At 38.3% G+C, this 22,119-nt stretch overlaps 2 protein-coding genes and 1 non-coding gene across 7 annotated transcripts in view; 2 read left to right on the top strand and 1 right to left on the bottom strand.

Moving 5' to 3' along the window:
• Positions 1 to 446: 446 nt before the first annotated feature.
• Positions 447 to 13,118, top strand: NIPSNAP3A (nipsnap homolog 3A). 2 transcript variants are annotated; one of them, XM_045373552.2, is made up of 6 exons: positions 447 to 616; positions 3,699 to 3,756; positions 5,631 to 5,789; positions 7,279 to 7,428; positions 12,090 to 12,176; positions 12,265 to 13,118. In XM_045373552.2, exons 1-6 carry the CDS (start codon positions 557 to 559, stop codon positions 12,339 to 12,341), a joined length of 591 nt encoding a protein of 196 aa, XP_045229487.1. In that variant the 5' UTR covers positions 447 to 556; the 3' UTR covers positions 12,342 to 13,118. The 2 variants fall into 2 exon arrangements, with proteins under 2 accessions (XP_045229487.1, XP_005581202.2); XM_005581145.4 differs by having other exon boundaries at positions 3,699 to 3,909.
• Positions 3,124 to 8,499, bottom strand: LOC102119521 (uncharacterized). Its single transcript, XR_010581488.2, has 3 exons — positions 8,401 to 8,499; positions 6,713 to 6,812; positions 3,124 to 3,952 (listed from the first exon to the last, which is right to left on the bottom strand). It is a non-coding gene; the product is annotated as an uncharacterized protein (transcript).
• An 8,402-nt stretch (positions 13,119 to 21,520) lies between the features above and the next one.
• The window catches only part of NIPSNAP3B (nipsnap homolog 3B), a 28,596-nt gene continuing 27,997 nt past the window's right edge, over positions 21,521 to 22,119 (top strand). For all 4 annotated transcript variants that reach the window (XR_012424500.1, XR_012424499.1, XM_005581146.4 and 1 more), the window contains exon 1: positions 21,521 to 21,893. Coding sequence is in view for 2 of the 4 variants with exons in the window: in XM_005581146.4 (XP_005581203.3) it covers positions 21,834 to 21,893 (60 nt within the window). In the remaining 2 variants the exon portion in view is untranslated. The remainder of the gene's footprint in view (positions 21,894 to 22,119) is intronic.

The raw sequence follows: 22,119 nt of genomic DNA, 5'->3' as shown, positions 1-22,119 counted from the left end.
CGTGGAAAATTTAATCTAAATCTTTATTAGGAGCCTTATAAGATGGAGAACACATTTATTGCAGAGAGGTCAGGCTCAAGTAACACGTCTATCACAACATCTAAAACTTAAGAAAAAACCTCCACGAGTTTAAATACAAAGCACTGCACATGCACGCACTCAACACCTCTCCTTCCTTCTCCACGGACAACACACCCACAAACCCCGCACATTTACCAATCTACACAACTGAGCATTGGAGCGAATGAGGTGAGGGCCCAGAAAGTTGCAGCAGGAACGATCCGAGCCCTTCAGTTAATTCTAACGTCACTTCTAACGTTTGGGGCAAGAACGTTTCAGGAAATCAAGGGGGACCAACGCTCAGCGCAGGAGAGAAAGGCAACAAGCTACTGGACCCGCCGCGCCTCCCGCGCCGGGGTGGAGCTGACCCCGCAGAGCCCCGCCCCAGCCTGCGTCTGCCAATGGTCCAGGAGCCGCTCCTCTCCACTCGGGAAACCTTCAGAGGAGTCTCAGAAAGGACACGGCTAGCTGCTTTTCTCAGCGCCGAAGCCGCGCCATGCTAGTCCTCAGAAGCGCCCTGACTCGGGCGCTGGCCTCACGTACGCTGGCGCCTCAGGTACCGGCCGCGGGGGCGCCCAATCCTTCACCCGAGGGGAGGGCAGGGGTTGTTCCGGGATGGTGCGAGTCATGCGCATGCGCTCTCCGCCACACGCGCCCAAACTTGGGGTCCCGCGCCGCGGCCGAGGCTCTAGCGCGAGCCCGGGAACCCCGAGACAGTGGTCCCCGGGACGCACGTGAGGAGGAGGCCGCTGCTAGGGGAATACCCCCAGCCGGGGTCGTCTCGCGGGCAGTCGCAGTAAGAGAGCTTTTCTAGCCTGGCTGCCACACCCACCGGGACACTCCCATGGCGTCGTTGCTGCGTTTTTGCCGCCCAGCTAGGTCGCGGCTGCGGCCCAGGGAGCGCTCCCACGTTGTCGTCTGGCGCTGTCGAGCCGCCGGTGGAGTTGTGGCTTTCCAAGCCTCCGCCCTCTCTAGACATCAGCTTGAAGGAGGGGAGGGAATTGCCAACCAGCCGCTCGCAACGAAACCGGCCGCCCCCTTTTAAATGAAACACAACTTCCGAGCATTTCTCGGAGACCCTTGAAAAGGAGGCCCAGGGTCCCGGTGGGGCTGGACCCTGCCCGCCACCCGCGCTCCGTGTGGCCGCTCCCCCAACCAGGTGGGACCGGAGCTTCCTATCAAATAGGACGATGACAGACTCTTTTAACCTTAGATGAGAAATGGACAAAATGGAGCTTGTGATTCTGCCCTAACTTTCGGGAGTGGCCTATTCTGTGGCTCCAACCTAGAAATTTCTTTTCCTTTTCATGTGTAGGACTTTACTCCTTTATGAAGGGGCAGGATAGGAAGGGGAGTAACCTATCCTAGAGACAGACTGAGGAACACTAAAGAACAGCAGCTAATGTCCATTCACCCCGGATTAACAATGCAGTCTTTACCCTAATGATTCTCCAGTGGCGCAGGGCCAGGAATTACATCCTTATGGCATGATTCTAAACTTTGAGTTTTTAAAAATGTCCATCAGTTGTTCTCTTGTAAGTGAAGTGGAGGTCGTTGCTGGTGGGAATCATCCCTAACTTGGAGATAAGGGAGAATGGACGACTCATGATTTCTGCCCTAGTAGTTGAAAGTCATCCCTGCAGCAAAATTCTCAACTCCCATCCGGGCCCCCCACCATACCCTGCTCCCCTGCGGTCTTCCTTCTCTGGCACCACCAGTCTACACCTCTCTCTCTCTCACTGTAGGTTCCCTACTATATATTAATACTGTCAAAAATTGTAAAAATGTGTACCTTTGATGAACTATGTTATCCTCCAAATACAAATTCCTCGAATCAACCTGAAATCTAGTTGTCACAAATGCCCCATTGGCCTATCTCCTGATATATTTTATTATAATAATTTTGAAATTATGGATACTAGGCACTTGTTTCTCTACCAACATTGTTACTAGAGTTTGGTTTAAAAGCACAAAAAGAGTGTCCATGAAAGTCAGGGGCAGCTGCAGTTGTTTTTGTTGGTAGGCTTAGTCATTTGAGCAATAAGAATATAACTCAGACACGAACAGAATTAACCCTAGATAATTATTATTAAGCCTTTTCATACACAGTTACATAATTTTGTATTTTGTAAACAAATATATCAGAGCAAAAGCCTACTGCTTTCAAACAGACATACTGGCTAGTCAATATAAGCCCTAATTTGTCCATAGCTTTGTAGGTATCAAAACTGTCTTAATAGATTATTCTGGTGTAATCAACTTCAGGAAATGGCACATGCTAATCAAACTTACATAAGATGGATTTTATAAGAATATCACGAGTGCCTGTGTGTATACCATGCATGTATATATATATGTGGGGGTGTGTGTGTATACATATTACACATAGATACCTACATAGAGGATAACCTTTGGTGAGGTATTTCTTACAGAAAGTTCAACCAGAACACAAATTAGAAATTTACAGTGAGTGTATGACTATTACAAAAGGAATTAATGGTTCTTAAGCAATATTTGTATCAATGTGGTATAAGTGGATTCATTAAATGTTGTTCACATTACATCGTAATTAGAAACTAATAATCAGAAAATTTTGACTCTGAATTTTTTTTCTCAGCATTCATGTTCTACCACTATATTACAATACAATTGGATAGGTCAGAGCTTTTTGTTGCATTAGTTACATTCCAGTCCTATTTTTGATCAGTGGTTTACTTCATTGCATTTAGGAAATACTTTGACCTGAATTGTAATTTCCGTTTTTTTCAAGAACCTAAAAGAGTTTTCTGCTAGTAAACATTTTTTTTCATTATGCCTGCAAAAAGTTACTTGCGTAGTTAATAAAGTTCTTTGATGTGCATAACTGTAACACATATGCTTTTGACTAAAGATGCAATATTGGCTAATAGGAAAACTTTTGTAAATTTGTTGGAATCCTAATTGTAGTTCTTGGATAAAGAAGTACCATTAAGATCTCAGCGCCTTCTTATGAGCAATTTCTGAAAAAGTGGCTAAAGTTGACAGTGAACCCCCACTAGGAAACAGTAACATACACTCAGCATATTTAAGAGTAGTTGTCTTTATTGACGCCTCTATGTAAACAAATGTATATGGGAAGCAGGAGAATAGGGCCTCAAGGCAGGGGACCTAAGGACTTCCTAGAACTAAAACACTTCAGCTATGACAAGAAATATCATCTTCATTTACATAGGGTGTACACAGAGTAAATGACTTTGTAACTTTATGTCATCCTCTTCATTTATATATGGCTTACACCAAGTAACCAATGGGACACCTCTAGAGGGTACTGAAATCCCAGAAAATTCTGTAACCAGGCCTCCTGAGCCACTTGCTCAGGCCCACTCCTACCCTGTGGAGTGTGCTTTCATTTTCAGTAAATCTCTGCTTTTGTTACTGAATTCTTTCCTTGCTTTGTTTGTGCATTTTGTCCAGTTCTTTGTTCAAACACCAAGAACCTGGACACCCTCCATCGGTAACATACTGAGAATTGACAACAGAAGTACAAACATGAGTAATGAGTCTATGAATGTCCCTTATACCAGATTCAGATTTGGTTTTAACACAGTATAATGAATCCTTTCTTCTCAGGGTATTTACATTTGTCTTATCTTCTTCAGGTGTGCTCATCTTTTGCTACAGGACCCAGACAATACGATGGAACATTCTATGAATTTCGTACTTATTACCTTAAACCCTCAAAGATGAATGAGTTCCTGGAAAATTTTAAGAAAAATGCTCATCTTCGGACAGCTCACTCTGAATTGGTTGGATACTGGAGTGTAGAATTTGGAGGCAGAATGAATAAAGTGTTTCATATTTGGAAGTATGGTAAAGAGTCATCCAGTTTTGGCGTTCAGTATAGATTTTCATTCTGTTAAATGGAACATAAAACTTAGTTCTTGGATCTATATTATTATAGATACATACAGGATAACTAAGACTTTTGAAAAGCAATACCAAAAAAGTAAATTCAGTTCTTATTCTTCCCAGTGGCATACCTCTAACCCCTTGCTTAAACATTACATTATATTACATTATAAATTGGAAGACATGGCGTCTCATATATCAAGCCATAAAATTGAGAACTAGACTTTAAACCTCAGAAAAATGTTAAAATGGTTTGCTGTAAAGACAGTTCATCAAAAATTTAGAGCAGCAATTTTTAAAGTCCAAGTGGGTTAAGATCAGAAAAGGAAAGGAGAAGTACCTTTTCTTTTTTTGAAGCTAGGGGACTGTATATCAGTATTTTAGCAGAAATACTTCAACCATTTAAGGGACTTTACGGATATGGAGGTTTATAGGGGATGATGGTTAACTTTCAGTCCTCACTGAACTCTGAGATTTAATAATTCTGTTATGTTTACAGACCACATTTGTCTCATATCTGTACCCCCAGAGTTTTGAAGAATTCACTGTTACACTACTCTAGGGAGGTAAAAGAAAAGGAATGAGGGAGAGTTCTTCCCGTGTTGAAACTAACCTACGCCTGGTTTAGTAGAGGAAGGAGAATAAGTTACAAGAATGCCCAGAATGCTTGTTACTCCAGTGTCTACATCAGGACTTGATGATACCTAAAGAATTTTTAATAATTTCATTTAGTGTTTGGTTTAGGGTTTTTCCCTATTATAATAGAAAAAGCCCCATTAAAATACAATTTATGCTTTAGATGTGGTACAAGTTGTGTCACAGCCCATTTAAAAAAACTAAGTTCTGATATACCTCACTTAAGTTGTAAGATAGGTATTCTTCCTTATCCCAATGTAAACCATATGAAACTCTCTTACCATTAGTATTATGAGGTCCTAACAGTAAATATAGTACTAGGCCCATATGTTGGCAAATGTATATAACTGTTTGGGTAACTTAAATAGAAGAAAAATAAGTGCTGGGGAGAAAGAATGGATGACGATAAGAGAATCAGCATTATTTCTTTGAAATCTATTTGTTCAAAGGAGAAGAGGCTTAAAAAGTACAGTTTAACTTCACTCATGTTAAATTGGATTCAAGGTGTTTTAACTTCACTCGTTAAATTTGATTCAGGGTGTATCTGGACTTGACTACCCACCACCACCAAAGGAAAACAGTCTTTCTCTAAACTAGCACTGTCAGTTAAATGCCTCAATCAAGTAAGAATAGTTCATATATACTGAGTATTAACTAGGTGCCAACCACTATTCTAAACTCTTTTCATGTGTTAATTTAATCCTCATACAACCCTGGAGGTAGATGTCTTATTATCTCAATTTCACAGAAACTGAGGCACAGAAAGATTCAATAACTTAACCTAATTCACAAAACTGCCTACTACGTGGTCGAGCCTATAAAGCTTATTATGTGACATTACAATTAGTTTGCATTTCTGCTGCCCTTTTTGTCCTTGAGCAACTTCAGGGCAGATGGTCACATCTGTTTAGTTGGTGTCGCCAAAGGCCTAACGCAAGGTTCTTATATGGCATCAATGACCATTGCTGATTTGAATGAAATCCAGAAAAGTATAGGTGATTTAAAACTGAATTTTTTAATTTTTCCTTATTCTTTTCTTCCCACAGATAATTTTGCTCATCGAACTGAAGTTCGGAAAGCCTTGGCCAAAGATAAGGAATGGCAAGAACAATTTCTCATTCCAAATTTGGCTCTCATTGATAAACAAGAGAGTGAGATTACTTATCTGGTACCATGGTGCAAAATAGAAAAACCTCCAAAAGAGGGTAAGTCCTTCCTTCTTAGTGAGTTTTGATGAACAAAATACTAAAGAACTTAAGTGATATAAACTGAAGTTCCTTTGGAAAAAAATAAAATTAATCCTTTGTTTTATATAGGAACATACAGTGATTGTTGAGGTAAAAATAAATGGGTGCTCTTACCCCATCCTTTAAAAAAATGAGCATAAAATAATGAGATATTTTTCAGATTGAGACCTTGCAGATTTGTAAGCTTAACTGTGTTATAGAAAAAGCTGACATGGTCAGTAGAAGTTGAGAATTTGTGCACTGGGAGCAGGGAACGTGTTGATAGGTAAGGGATAGCGTATGAAGTTTTGCCATAATTTTAAAATAATATGATCTTTAAAATGTGAAAGTATTTCCATAAATTATAACTAATCTTAAATCATTAAATACAGCTTTGCTTATAACATTGACTATTTGGGGGAAACAGATTAAGTGAAACTGCCAAGCTATATTACTTTAGTCTAACTTTTTTGTCTTCTTTCTTGTTTCTCAGTTTGAAAGTAATTGCTTAAGATTTGTCTTCTTGCTGATTTCACTTCTTGCTGACTTAAAGAAACTATTACCTCAATCCAGTTTTAAACAAAGGTCAGATTAGAAAAGCATAAACTCAGTTAAATGTTATTTTACTTCCCCCATTATTCCCAACTTTGTAGTGTATTTAGGTTACAAAAAATTTACAAACTCTTCTTTGGATCTTTACCTACTTAGGTGTCCCCTCAGTTCTCAGTACTATCTAAATAAAATAGTTCACTTCTCTGACAGTGTCAAATCTTAGTTCTCCTCCTCTGTGTACATCATTGCTTGGAAATTTCTGCATGTTTTTCCTACTTGTCCCAGAGTTTCTTTCTCTCTACCAGCTCTATACTTCTGTCCAAAGTGTACAATACTTTTCAAGTATTTACCTGGATATTTAGGACAAATAAAACCATCTCTTTAGGTTTGGTTTTTTTTCCTACAAAATTCAGAGACATCACTTCGGGTCCACTCTTTCCTTTGCTGTTCCTGTTAAAAATGGAAACTTATAGGGAGAAATTATATGAAGAAAAACATAGTGGAAATTGGAAAGAATGAAAATATAGATTGGAGAATTCTTCTTTTATTCTTTTATTTTCTAAAAGCATAGACTCATGCAGCTCAAAATTCTATTTCATTATACATTCTCGACAGTTTTTTAACAAATTTTATCGATTAAAAATATTTTAGATAATAGTTTATAATAGCTTCCAGTTCTTTTTCTTTGTCATCTGCATGATTAAGCATAACAACTCACTCTTAAACATGGGCAAGGACTTTCTAAGCATAAAAGCAAAGAAAGACAGTGCAAATATAATAAACATGTCTACATAATACATATGCATGTCTCGTCCTCCAAATCTGTGTGTGTAGATAGTGAAAGACTTTTCACTGAGAAACGTGATTAGATATTGCTTGAATGTTTTCTGAAAAATTCTTTTTCTCCCTATTCCAGGAGTCTATGAACTGGCCACTTTTCAGATGAAACCTGGTGGGCCAGCTCTGTGGGGTGATGCATTTAAAAGGGCAGTTCATGCTCATGTCAATCTAGGCTACACAAAACTAGTTGGAGTGTTCCACACAGAGTATGGAGCACTTAACAGAGGTACAGTTGTCCATTTCTTCTTATATGAAATTGTAATATATATTGTGACCTAAGTTCCTTGGGTCAGTTTCTCTCTTTCTCATTATAGAGTATATTTTATTATTTATTGCCAAATGTTTAGTTTTTTGTAATTTTTAAAATTGAGAAAATCTGTTTTACATCTTATTTATGTAGAATGTTAACTTATGAAACCTTTTTCAAATGCTGAATAACTATTTTCCCTGATACATCAAAATGATTAAAATTTTTAAACTGAAGGAACCTCAGCTGGGCACGGTGGCTCAGGCCTGTAATCCCAGCATTTTGGGAGGCCGAGGGGGGCGGATCACCTGAGGTCAGGAGTTGGAGACCAGCCTGGCAAATATGGTGAAAACCCATCTCTACCAAAAATAGAAAAAATTAGCCAGGCATGGTGGTGGGGGCCTGTAATCCCAGCTACTCTGGAGGCTGAGGCAGGAGAATCACTTGAATCCAGGAAGCGGAGGTTGCAATGAGCCAAAGTCGTGTCATTGCACTCCAGCCTGGGCGACAAGAGCAAAACTCCATCTCAAAAAATAAAAATAAAAATAAATAAATGAAGGAACCTCAAGAAATAATCTGTTACTTTCATCATTTCTTTTTCCTCTGAATGTACTTTACTGATATTTTTTTAAATAATATTACTTGGGGTAGGGAGATTATCTCTAAGTAAAAAGGTAATATATGTTTTATATAAAAATTAAAGCCCTTCATAAAAATTTACCCATTTTCCACCACAGCTTTATATATATCTATATAGATATAGTAAATATATATATATATTGAGGTAAATTTATATATGGATATATTTATTTAATAAAACACATATTTGGGGTATTTAACTTGTAATGTTGAAAAACATTTCAATCAGAATTTCAAGATTTGTGGCAAATTCAGAAAAACATTTGTAAAGTTTATCTGAAAGGATAAAAGAACCGAAGAGGCAGCTCACACCTGTAATTCCAGTGCTTTTGGGAGGCTGAGGCTGGAGGATTGCTTAAACCCAGGAGTTTGCAACTAGCCTGGGCAACACAGCTTGTCTCTACAAAAAAAATTAAGAATTAGTTGGGCATGGTGGTAAACACATGTAGTCCTAGCTACTTGGGAGGTGGAGGTGGGAGGATCTCTTGAGCCAGGATTTCAAGGCTGCAGTGAGCTATGATTGCACCACTGTACTCCAGCCTCTGAATGGCATAGTAAGACCCTGTCTCTTAAAAAAAAAAAAAAAAAGTAACAAAGAAAGGATAAATGTCTAAGAATAGCTAACAAATATTTGAAAGACTCATCATAGTATCCTGTTGCCTTTCTATTATCTATGTCCAATGGACATCTCAAACCTAATATACCCATCTTTATGCAGAAATTCAACTTTTTGTAATAATCTATCATAAGAAAATAGAATATATAAAAATAGATGTATATTCAGGTTGGAAAATACATGGAGGAGAAACTGTTAGGAAAATTATTAGAGGCCGGGCGCGGTGGCTCAAGCCTGTAATCCCAGCACTTTGGGAGGCCGAGGAGGGCGGATCATGAGGTCAGGAGATCGAGACCATCTGGCTAACACGGTGAAACCCCGTCTCTACTAAAAAATACAAAAAACTAGCCGGGCGAGGTGGCGGGCGCCTGTAGTCCCAGCTACTCGGGAGGCTGAGGCAGGAGAATGGCGTAAACCCGGGAGGCGGAGCTTGCAGTGAGCTGAGATCTGGCCACTGCACTCCAGCCTGGGTGACAGAGCGAGACTCCGTCTCAAAAAAAAAAAAAAAAAAATTATTAGATGCCTGTCTCAGACCATATGTGAAAATAAAGTCAAGCTGGATTGTGTATTTTAATGAAAAAAATTTAATCCATAAAATTGGTAAAACAAAATGTAGATGAATTTATTTAATAATGTGGATTGGGACTATATTTGTAAGCCAAAAGCAAATGAAGAAACTATGAAGAAAAAAAAAATCAATTTATGATTTTATTATACAAAGGCTCAAACTTTCTGGATGCCTGAAAATCACCATAAATGAAATTCAAAGGCAAAAATAAAAATAAAAATTTATGCAAAAGTAGACATGCACGTGGCTACTAAATATATATTAAAGAAAATGCATATTAAAACAATAATGAGATGCCATTTATTTACCTAACAAAAGGCATACTTACATGGATATAGTATTAGGTCAGGAAAAAATAAGTACTCAAATACTGTGCAGGGTTCATATTAGCTTAATCTTTCCCCAAAATTTGACAATACAAATAAAAGCCTTATTTTTATTGTTTTTGCCAGTATTACTTCTAGAAAATATGCCTGGGTGTGTATGTGTATAGGTGTGCTAAATTATATAGAAAAGAAATTTGAAAGTATATAACATACATAGTAGTCATATTTCAGTGAGATAAATGGTTAAGTCTCTATGTTAATATTCTTTTTTTTTTTTTTTTTTTTTTTTTTTTTTTTTGAGATGGAGCCATGCTCTGTGGAGTGCAGTGATGCGATCTCAGCACCCTGCAACCTCCGCCTCCCTGGTTCAGGAGATTCTTCTGCCCCAGCCTCCCAAGTAGCTGGGATTACAGGTGTGTGCCACCACGCCCAGATAATTTTTGTATTTTTAGTAGAGACAGGATTTCACCAGGCTGGTCTCAAACTCCTGACCACAGGTGATCCGCCTGCCTCGGCCTCCCAAAGTGCCGGGATAAGAGGCGTGAGCCACCATGCGCAGCCTCTACCTTAATTTTCTATACTGCACACATATAACTTTTATTTTTAAAAACAACTACTGAAAATGTGTGTTCATACACTTTTTCATCTTAAATTCATTCTCAGTGTTAGGAGAATTGGTAATCAGTACATCATTTCTGGAGGACAGTGTATACTATATACACTGTATGTAAGTATATATATATAAGACATGCTTCTCAGTTCTCTCAACTTAAATTCTACTTTATATTAAGGAAATAATCAGATTCAGACTGCCTGGATTTAAATCCCAGGTATACTACTTACTTTTTGACTTTGGGTAAGTAAACCTCACCATACCTTAGTTTTTTCATCCATAAAATGATAGATTATTATGAGGACCTAGATTATTATGAGAATTAAATGAGTTAATACATTAAAATGCTTAAAACTAGGCCTGACACATAGTTGTCATTCAATAAACATCAGTAGTTGTCATCGAAAGTATAATTATAAACATACAGTTGTGCTCAAATGAAGTTTATGTTAATATTGTTTACATTAAAGAAACATTGGAAATGTAGTATGACCTTTAATACATGTGTAATACAGAAATCCAATATACATGTACATCATATGATATATAAGCATAAGCAAATATGCTTATATATGTTTATTTGTATAAATATACAACTATATATAAAAATTCAGGCTAGGCATGGTGGTTCACGCCTGTAATCCCAACACTTTGGGATGCCGAGGCAATAGGATTGCTTGAGGCCAGGAGTTCGAGACCAGCCTGGGCAACAAAGTGGGAACCTGTCTCCACAAAAATAAAATTAAAATTAAAATTAAAAAATAAAAATACATATATACACAAATAAAGAGATACACCAAAAATAAAATTACAGTTTTTTATCTGCATTTTCCTGTACATCTAACATTTATATATTACAATTATAAAAACTTCATAAGCAATTTTGTACAAGAAGAACATTTATTCCAGTATTTTATAGAATACTGAAATACTGGAAATAGTCTAAATAGTCAACAATAAGGGCTGGCATAATAAGTTGCTGATTCTCTAAGGAGGAATTTATATAACCATTAAAAATTAATATTGCCATAGAAAATACTGTTGATTTTTAAAAACCTGTTACTAAATCTGTTATTACAGTATACATTCAGACCCTGATTTGGTTTTACTCATATTTTCCAAAGGAAATACAATAAATTTCCATAGACGTTTTCTCTATACTGTTAACATTATGCCACTTTTAATTTTCTTCTTTGTATATTGTAAATTTTTAATAGTAAACACAATTTCCTCATAATTTTGCTTTTTTAAAAATTAAAGGAAACTGTAGTAGGAAATCATAAAATTTGGGTCTTGTCTTGATTGTGCCTCTGTTTGACTTTAGTACTTCCCTTTTCCAGCCTTCTATTTCTTCATCTATAAAACCAATTTGATTAATTTATCAATTTCTCTAGCAAGTCTCTGACCCCTCTGAAATCTTATCAGTAACATATTTAGTTTTACCTTTTTGATATCACTATTTTGATTTAAAGAATAGGATGGTTTTGGCCAAGCACGGTGGCTCATGCCTGTAATCCCAGCACTTTGGGATGCTGAGGTGGGTGGATCACCTGAGTTCAGGAGTTCAAGACCAGCCTGCCCAACATGGCAAAACCCCATCTCTACTAAAAATACAAAAAAAAAAAAAAATAGCTAGACATGGTGGTGGGCACCTGTAATCCCAGCTACTCTGGAGGCTGAGGCAGGAGAATCTCTACAACCCAGGAGGCGGATGTTGCAGTGAGCTGAGATCGCGCCACTGCGCTCCAGCCTGGGTGACAAGAGTGAAACTCTGTCTCAAAAAAAAAAAGAATAGGATGGGTTTGATTCATTTTTCTGTTATTTCTTATTTGTTAAGGCCCTGTTTTTTTAGAAACTACTTGTGGTTTGTTTCTGCAGTTCATGTTCTCTGGTGGAACGAGAGTGCAGATAGTCGTGCAGCTGGGAGACATAAGTCCCATGAGGATCCCAGAGTTGTGGCAGCTGGTAAGCTGTTTGACTAGGCATGAATTATTTTTAGAACAAATGTGATTCAGTCAGTAACTCTATATGCCTTTCTGAAATGTTTTTCCAGTTCGGGAAAGTGTCAACTACCTAGTATCTCAGCAGAATATGCTTCTGATTCCTACATCGTTTTCACCATTGAAATAGTTTTCTACTGAAATACAAAACATTTCATTAACTGCTCTAAGATGTGTCTGCTAATGGTGCTTAAATTCTCCCAAGAGGTTCTCACTTTTATTTGAAGGAGGTGGTAAGTTAATTTGCTATGTTTCTTCCATTTTGAAGGCTACATCTGTGCTTTGTAACTACCACTTCAAAAAATAGTTGTGTTTACTTTCTCCACGGTATTTCAGTATCTGTCATACATTAAAAATACTTGTCACTGTTTTAAGATCTTGACTCTTCATTTGTTTCAGAATATCTCTTCTACTTTATTCTGACAACTCTTTGCTTTATAGCATTTTCTTGTACTCAAATGATAATGGTAACATTTCCATGCTTGTGACAGCATTTTTAAATAATATATTTTATTAACCTTTCCATCATGTCTGTTTTCCTGTTTTTTTGTTTTTTGTTTTTTGTCCAGTAACATTTATTTTGTAATACCAAATAGCATTAATGAAAATTAACATATTTCTTTACTGTGGAAAACTACATTGTCATTTGTGACATCTATATTAAATACGGTTTTCACATTAGTTATTTGTCACTTACTTGGAAAATGATGCTGTTAGGTCCTGGTATTAAAAATCTAGAAAAGATTTGTTGGTTTATATGCTGAAATGTCTTTATTTATAATTAATTTTAACTAATATTTACTTCATTTTGGATCCTGTTTAACAAAGATACTTGAGACATCCATTTGTTTTAATGAAATCTTTATGGATATGGAAATGTTTGCCCTAATAAAAGCCTACATATACATTCTGGTTCTTTTTATTAAGAGTTTTATATATTTATCTTCTCTGAAGCTATTGCTGTGTTACTGTAAGGTAATGAGACAGTACCAATTTACCATCTTTACTGTAAATATTGTTACCTCAAGAAAATTGCATACCACTAACCCCAGAATCAGTTTCTTTAGTACTGTCACAGATGTGGTAGGGTTTCCCTATAAACAACTTAAATTTTTGTTTTAATTGAGTGTTTCCTATTAAAGTAGATTTGGTACTTCCAAGACTATGAAATCTATATTTACAGCTATGTTACTTTTACATTTCTATGTTATTTTATATTTCTATTTTACACTGCTGTTACATATAGCAAAGGGAGTAAATTATGAATTAGCTATCTGAGGGAAATTGGAAAAGCAGAAAGTATAATCATCCCTCATTTATCTTGCTCCCTGGGATTCAAAGGACAGATGAGTTTCCTACTAAGGCAAAGAAGACCCAACACTGGAGGTAAAAACCTATCACGGAAGTTAGAGGCATTGGCTCTGAGTTTTGTCTAAGAGTCTTCCATCTCAGTGTTTATTTGGAAAGTTTTCACTCAGGAAATTTAAGCATCTAGAGTTTACGTGTATAGCTGCTGTCCTCCTACCCAGTTGGGCCAGCATTGGATACACCTCTCCTGCTTTTGCATGAGACTGACCTTTAAAAAAAAAAAACAATGCAAGAACACCATCACAATTGTTCCTTTTGCCCACGTCTTATAATTCCCGCCATCCTTCAACTAATACCTGTTTGTTATAAGAGGTGTAAAAATGTGTCTTCACAACTCATCAGATCAGATGGGCAATAATAAGAAATTGGTCAGGAAAACCTCATACACTGCTATTAAGAAAATACATTTATAGAACAGTTTGGCACGATTTAGTAAAGATGAATATGTACTTAACTTATGACCTAGCAATTCCATTCCTAGTTATATACTCTAGAGTAGTGGTTTGTACACAAATCCTGAAGGAGTCTATGGCTAAAATTCAGAGTCTGATAACTTGGATGGGTAAAAGTTCCATCTTTATTGGCACCAACTTCTAAGCATTTCCTTTGTTTGAGAAGGTAGGCAACAAACCACAATATTATTAGCAGGACCTGCAACTTTTTAGTCAATAAAAATCATAGATACTGTCAAACTCTATTTGTAGTTGTTGCAAATACAGAAAATTTATTTTACCTTGATCACTACTTCAAAATTATGGTATCTCTTACACCTACCATTAGATATTATTTAATATCTTACAAATAATAGGTCTATTTCTTTATCAAGAATTTGCTTTTAGCAGTCCTAAGCAAAAAGAACAAAGCTAGAGGCATCACATCACCAGACTTCAAAATATATTACAAGCTATAGTAACCAAATAAGCATGGTACTGGAATAGAAACAGAAACAGACCAGTGGAACAGAATATAGAACAGAAATTAATCCATACATCTACAGCCAACTGGTTTTTGAAAAAGTTGCCAAGAACATACATTAGGGAAAAGACAGTCTCTTCAAAAAATAGTGCTAGGAAAACTGGATATCAACATGCAGAAGAGTGAAACCAGACCCCCACCTCTCACTCGATACAAAAATTCAGCTCAATGGGTCAAAGAGCTAAGTGTAAGACCTGAAACTACAAAAGTAGTAGAAGAAAATATAAGGGAAACGCTTCGAGACATTGAACTGGGAAAAGATTTTACGAATAAGATTTCAAAAGCACAGACAACAAGAGCAAAAATAAATGAGATTATGTCCAACTAAAAAGCTTCTGCACAGCAAATGAAACAACAGAGTGAAAAAACAACCTATAGAATGGGGGAAAAAAAAGTATTTGCAAGCTATTCATCTGACAGGGATTCATATCCAGAATATACAAGGAACTCAAATATTTCACCAGCAATAAAAACCAAACAAGCCAATTTAAGAATGGGCAAATGATCTGAACAGATATTTCTCCAAAGGAGACATACAAATAGCTAATAAATATATGAAAAATGTTCAACATCACTCATCATCAGGAAAGTGAGAGTGAGGTATTGTCTCACCCCAGTTAGGCTGGCTATTACAAAAGTCAAAAAACAAAGCTGGTGAGGATGCAGAGAAAGGGAAAATCTTATACACTGTTTGGAATGTAAACTCTTAGAACTACTATGGAAAACACTATGGAGTTTCCTCAAGAAACTGCAAATAAGATAACCCATTACTGAGCATTTATCCAAAGGAAAAGAAATCAGTATATTAAAAAGACATCTTCCCTCCCCCATGTTCATTGCAGCACTATTCACAATAGCCAAGATACAGAATTAGCCTAGGTGTCCAGCAAGATTAATGGATAAAGAAAATACTATTCAGTAAAAAGGAATGAAATCCTGTCATTCACAGCAACATGGCTGGAACTGGTGGATATTAAGTGAAATACGCCAACAAGAGAAAGTTGCACACCACATGTTCTCACTAATGTATGAGCTTTAAAAAAAGTTGATTTCAGAAATAAAAAGTAGAACAGAGGATACTAGAGGATAGGAAGGATTAGGAGGAAGAAAAGGATGGGAGACATTTGTTAAAATTATAGCTAGATAGGAGGAATAAGTTCTAGTGCTCTATACCACTTTAGGATAACTATAGTTAACAATAATATGTAGTTTCAAATTGCTAGGAGGATATTGAATGTTCTCAACACAAAGAAATGATAAATGTTTGAGATGATGGATATTTTAATTACCTTGATCTGATTACTATACATTATATGTATCACATCACCATATAACCCATAAATATGTACAATGATTCTGTCAATTAAATAATCATCCCAGTTCTAAAACAGGCAAACCAAAACAATATACAGTCGGCCCTCCGTTTTGTGGATTCTGCATTCCTGGGTTAAACCAATCGCTAATGGAAGAAATTAAGGGGAAAAAATGGATGGTTGTATGTGTGTATTGAGATTTTGTAAAAGTGCAATAATGCAAAGCGCAATAAAACAAGATGTGCCTGTATACATTTTTGTACCTATGATAAATGCTTCATGTTACCTGTCTTAGTCTCTCTAATCTAAAATAACTACCCAGTTCCTCTATATCATGTTAGCCTATTTTAATAATACAATGTTTTGGTATGATTTATTTAGTTTTGGATTACCTATCCTTTGGAATTCTTGTCAGAAGTTCAGTATATGCAACAATAATTTTCAAAATACTTAATCCTGTATATCTTTGAGACTTTTTAGGGATTTATACCAAAAAAGAAGTCACAGAAAAACATTCTTTTTCAATGCGTTTAAAAGCTCTCTTCCACCACAAATCTAAAACTGCCTTAAATATCATGTATCTTGGCTGGGCGTGGTGGCTCACGCCTGTAATCCCAGCACTTTGGAAGGCTGAGGGAGGCGGATCACAAGGTTAGGAGTTCGAGTCAACCTGGCCAACATGGTGAAACCTCGTCTCCACTAAAAATACAAAAATTAGCCAGGCGTGGTTGCAGGTACCTGTAATCCCAGCTATTCAGGAGGCTGAGGCAGGAGAATCACTTGAAATCGGAAGGCGGAGGTAGCAGTGAGCCGAGATCGCACCACTGCACTCCAGCCTGGGCAACAAGAGCAAAACACTGTCTCAAAAAAAAAAAAAAAAATCACATATCTTTTAAAACTAAATGATTTTACCATCTAGCTTCAAACCCTGACTGTGCCACTTAGCAGACGTGAACGTGAGAAAATTGTTTCTTTCTTAGAACTTCAGTTTTCTCTTTTATAAAATGGAGACAAAACTTAATTCAGAGAGCTTTGAGGATAATTAAAACCCATGAGAAAATGAATAGAAGATTGGCTTAGGCACCTAGCAGTACTTAGCAATGTTTTTCCTCTCTAAGTTTTAGCTATGAATTTTATTCCTCACTACTTACAAGCATTTTCCTCTTAGATGTTCCCTCTACCTTTTTGCTGGCTGGACGCAGTTAATGAAGAGGCTCCAGAGACAGCAAAGTCAGGAGGCAGAAAAAGCTTGCATCTTTAATTCACCATATAAAGAGGTGACTGCTGACCAGGAAAACCCACTTTAGATTCCTAAGGAATAAGAAATAAAAACCTATTGTGTTTGAGACAATATATAGTTTCTACAGTCATCCCTTGGTATCCATGGGTGATTGGTTCTAGGACCCTCGCAGATACCAAAATCCACATATGCTCAAGTGCCTTACATAAATGATGCCTTACATAAAATGATGTGGTATTTTCATATAACCTAAGCACATCTTCCCATCAACTAAATTATAATAATAGATCACTTATAATACCTCATACGATGAAAGTGCCATGCAAATAATTGTTATACTGTATTTTTTATTTGTATTAGTTTTTTTCCAATTATTTTCTATTCCAGTTGGTTTAATCCATGGATACAGAACCCATGGATACAGAGTGTCACCTGTATATGTTACTGCAGTTTAGCCTATCCTAATTAATAGGATATGGAGTGTCAACTGTACTTGTTACAGCAGTTTAGCCTATCCTAATTAATAACAGTCTTGAAAAGTTGAACCACATGCAAGAATACCATATACAGGGGAAAGTATCTACCAAATATCAAATACTGAGCCAGCTTCCTTCCCTCCTCAGTCACAGGAAACTGTAACAAGGTTTATACCGGACACATTGGACACTGGAAGTTTCCACAAAGGGTAACAGACTAGACTAGGAGAAATGACAGATAATAATGGAGTGGGAGGGTCACCTCAAAAAGAGATTACTCAGGAAACCCTACAGTGGAGCCCACTAACAGGTGCCACTCATGTGCAAAGAGCTTTCAAATTTTTTTATTGTCTCCAAAAAAAAAGCTGATTCCCAATGATCATGAACACAAAAATATTTTAAGAAAAACTTTAGTACCAAAGGCAGAACATAAGTAGAAAACGTAACACAACTTGAACAAAACAGAAACAAAGCTGGGAGAAGACCTAAAACAGTAACTATTTTAAAAATAAAACACCAGTAATTCACATCCTCAAAGAGACAGAAATATTGAATTCACAAAGCAAAAAGAGGATACTCTTTCTGAAAACAGAAAGGAAAATACATTAACCTTCTGGGAATGGAGTACAAAAGAAGCTCTTGGAAATAAATGCAGTGAAAGTGGAAATTTAAAATTTCAATAGTTATAAGATAAAACTGGTATTTTCCTCCAAAAAACTAGACAGAAAACAGAAAAAAAAGTAGAAAATTAGAGAATCAAGTGGAGGCACATGTTTGAACAACATAAGTTAAGATCAACACAGGAAGAAAAAAATCCAATAAGTACAATATATTTTTCAATACTGAAGAGTGTCCATATGTCTACTGAATGAGGCACAATAGATGAAACACCTTCTCCAAGGCACATCATTGTGAAATTTCAGAATACCAGGGACACAGACAAAAACACAAAAGCTTCCAATGAGAGTAAAAAACAAGTCACATACAAACTATCAGCACTCAGAATGGTATGAATTTTTCACTAGAAACTATAATATAGTGGACCATTGCCTTAAAAAAAATGTGAGAAAAAAATATTTCCAACATAGAATTTTATACCCATCCAAACTGAGAATTAAGAGGGTTAGCAGGATAGAGGCATTAGAGATACAAGCTTCAATACCCTCTGCTAAAATCTGGGAGAAAAAAAAAAAGCTTTAACATCCTGAAACAGGATCCACCAAGAGGTGAATGAGATTCCCCAGCATATCAGTAAAAGGAGATCCCAGAATTACGGCCATGATATCTTAGAGAACTAGTCCACACTGAAGCAAGAGAATTAGGACTTTGGAAAGATTAGCTCCAAAAGAAGAAACTGAAACTGATTAACAGGTTTAATCACAGAGAAAATTTACACTTCTGGCAAATAATTTGGTAGTTAGTAAATGATAGCTAAAAGAAAAACTATAAACAAGTGAGAGTGAGAGAGAAGAAATATTCACCCTTGTGTTGACTAAAATTGTAGGTTTAAGCCATATAACAGTGGCTTAAACTAGAAGGCGATTTCACATGTAAAAGAAGTCCAGAGAAGGGCAGCCCAGGGTTCCTAGTATGGTGTTCCATGGTGTCAGAAACCAAGGCTACTTCTCTTTGTTCCACCATCATCAACATAAGCCTTCTACCTCATAGTCCAAGAACTCAAGGTATTACATCATATTCCAGCAAGCAGAAATTAGAAACAAGGTAACAACCCCTCCAGCACTCCTTTAAGGTCACTTCCAGGTCACTAATATGCCAACATTTTTCCACTGTCCAGGATTTAGTGCGGGGGCCACAACAAACTGCAAAGATTCTATTATTAATTTTTAAAAAGGGCAGGGGTTGGGCTAGGGGAGAGTAGATACTGAGAAACAGCCAGGAGTCTGTGCTACTTCCTTCCACCACTTTCTGTTCTCCATATCTTACTGTACTTTACTTCATACTATTTATTAATCACTGATCTATTTTCTCTTCATTTATTCATCTCCTTCCCCCAACCTGTACATTCCAAGAGGACAGGAACTTTGTCTTGTTCAGTTCTGTACCCCCGTTTCAGGAAAAGAGCATAGAAGGAATTTAGTAAATGCTGTTTAAATGAGTGAATGCATTAATTCCAGGGTTTAAAAAGTCCAAGAAAATAGGTGGGTGCAGTGTGGCTCACGCCTATAAATCCTAGCACTTTGGGAGGCAGGCAGATCACTTGAGGTCAGGCGTTCACTACCAGCTTAGCCAACATGGTGAAACCCTGTCTCTACTAAGTAGAAAGTACAAAAAATTAGCCAGGATGATGGCGCGCACTTGTAATCCCAGCTACTTGGGAGGCTGAGGCAAGAGAATTGCTTGAACCTGAGAAGCGGAGGTTGCAGTGAGCCGAGATCATGCCATTGCACTGCAGCCTGAGCGACAGACTGAGACTCCGCCTCAAAGAAAAATAAAAGAAGTCCAAGAAAATAAATCATATAGATCTAGTGCTGACACAAATTATATTTTGTTTAGTCTTACTTGGTTAGAAATGGGTATCCCTCAGCTGCAAAAATTAAGGCATCTCCTCTGGAATTGCTAATTTTAAAGAGCCTCCCTTCAAACTGATGATTCCAAAGCCCTTCCACAAAATTCCCTAGTCCTCGTGATGGGAATGTTACATTAACGTGTGCAATAATGTAATTATTAGAAAGAATAATGCAAACATTAACACAATGGAGATTTCTGTGAAATTAATATAATCAATTACTGTAAATTAACTAATGCAAGCATTATTAGATAAGGATGTATGTCTCATAGAAGCCACTCCCCCAGAAAGTGAATTTGGGGGCAGTGGCTTCTATGAGACGTAAATCCTCACCTGCCACAGAAGGAAGTCAGCACATACTATCCATAACTGAAAATGCAAGAAATAGCAGAAAATGCCTATTATTTAAAAATACGGGCCGGGCCTTGTGGCTCACGCTTGTAATCCCAGCACTTTGGGAGGCCAAGGCGAGCGGATCACCTGAGGTTGGGAGTTCCAGACCAGCCTGGCCAACATGGTGAAATGCCGTCTCTCCTAAAAATAGAAAAATTAGCCGGGCGTGGTGGTATGCGCCTGTAATTCCAGCTACTCTGAAGGCTGAGGCAGGAGAATGGCGTGAACCCGGGAGGCGGAGGTTGCAGTGAGCCGAGATCGCGCCACTGCACTCCAGCCTGGGAGGCAGAGCGAGACTCCGTCTCAAAAAAACAAACAAACAAACAAAAAAACAAAACACGGAAACAGGTATTAGAAGAAACAGCTTAAAATGTTGAAGGTGGTTAGTCTGGGGACCAGTACTCCGGGACTGGGAGGACTAGATCAGAGGTCGGCTGTTTTGCTGTTAAGGCTTACAGAACAATCTAGTTTCAAACTATGTTTAACTTCGACTTTTTCCTATCATGCTCGGTGCTGCTAGTCCTCTGAGCTCATGGAAAATTAAATCTTTATTAGGAGCCTTCCAAGATCACGCTGGGGTGGCAATGGGGACAGATAACACAATGGAGAAAAGCGAAGGCTCGCTGGTCTACAAATACACATCTATCACAACGTATAAAAGTTAACCCTGTCCCAGCCTGGCCAATATGGTGAAACTCCGTCTCTATTAAAAAATACAAAAATTAGCCGGGCGTGGTGGCGGGCGCCTGTAGTCCCAGCTACTCAGGAGGTTGAGGCAGGAGAATCGCTTGAACCCGGGAGGCGGAGTTTGCAGTGAGCCGAGATCGCGCCACTGCACTCCAGTCTGGGTGACAGAGCGAGACTCCGTCTCAAACAAACAAGTTAACCCTGTCAACATCTCGACTTTAAATGCAGAGCACTGCACATGCACACGCTCAACACCTCCCCTTCCTTCTCCAGGGCAACACACGCACAAACCCCGCACATTTATGAATCTACACAACTGCGCATTGGAGCGAATGAGGTCAGAGCCCAGAAAGGTGGAGCAGGAACGATCCCAGCCTTCAGCTAATTCTAATGTCACCTCTAACGTCTGGGGCAAGAACGTTTCAGGAAACCAAGAGGCACCCAGGCTCAGCGCCGAAGACAAAGACGCCAAGCTACTGGACCTGTCGCGCCTCCAGCGCCGGGGTGGAGCTGACCCAGCCGAACCCCGCCCCTGCCTGCGTCCGCCAGTGGTCCAGGAGTCGCTTTTTTCCACTCGGGAAGCCTTCAGAGAAGTCTCACAAAGGATTCGGCTGGCTGCTTTTCTCAGCGCCGAAGCCACGCCATGCTAGTACTCAGAAGCGGCCTGACCAGGGCGCTTGCCTCACGGACGCTGGCGCCTCAGGTACTGGCCGCGGGAGCGCGCCCCAGCCCTTGCCCGAGGGGAGGGGTGGGGCGGGGGGGGTGTTTCAGGAGCGTGCAAGCCACGCGCATGTGCGAGCCACGCGCAGGCGCTCCCAGACCTGGGGCCCCGCGCCGACGCCGAAGTTCTAGCGCAGTCTCCGGAGCCGTGTGGCGCGCAAGGAGGGGGCTGCAGACAGGGATCGTCCCGCCGGCAGTCGCAGTCAGAG

Source organism: Macaca fascicularis, chromosome 15 (genome assembly GCF_037993035.2).
Source record: "Macaca fascicularis isolate 582-1 chromosome 15, T2T-MFA8v1.1".
Classification (NCBI taxonomy): domain Eukaryota; kingdom Metazoa; phylum Chordata; class Mammalia; order Primates; family Cercopithecidae; genus Macaca; species Macaca fascicularis.
This window is presented reverse-complemented; position numbering and strand designations above follow the sequence as displayed.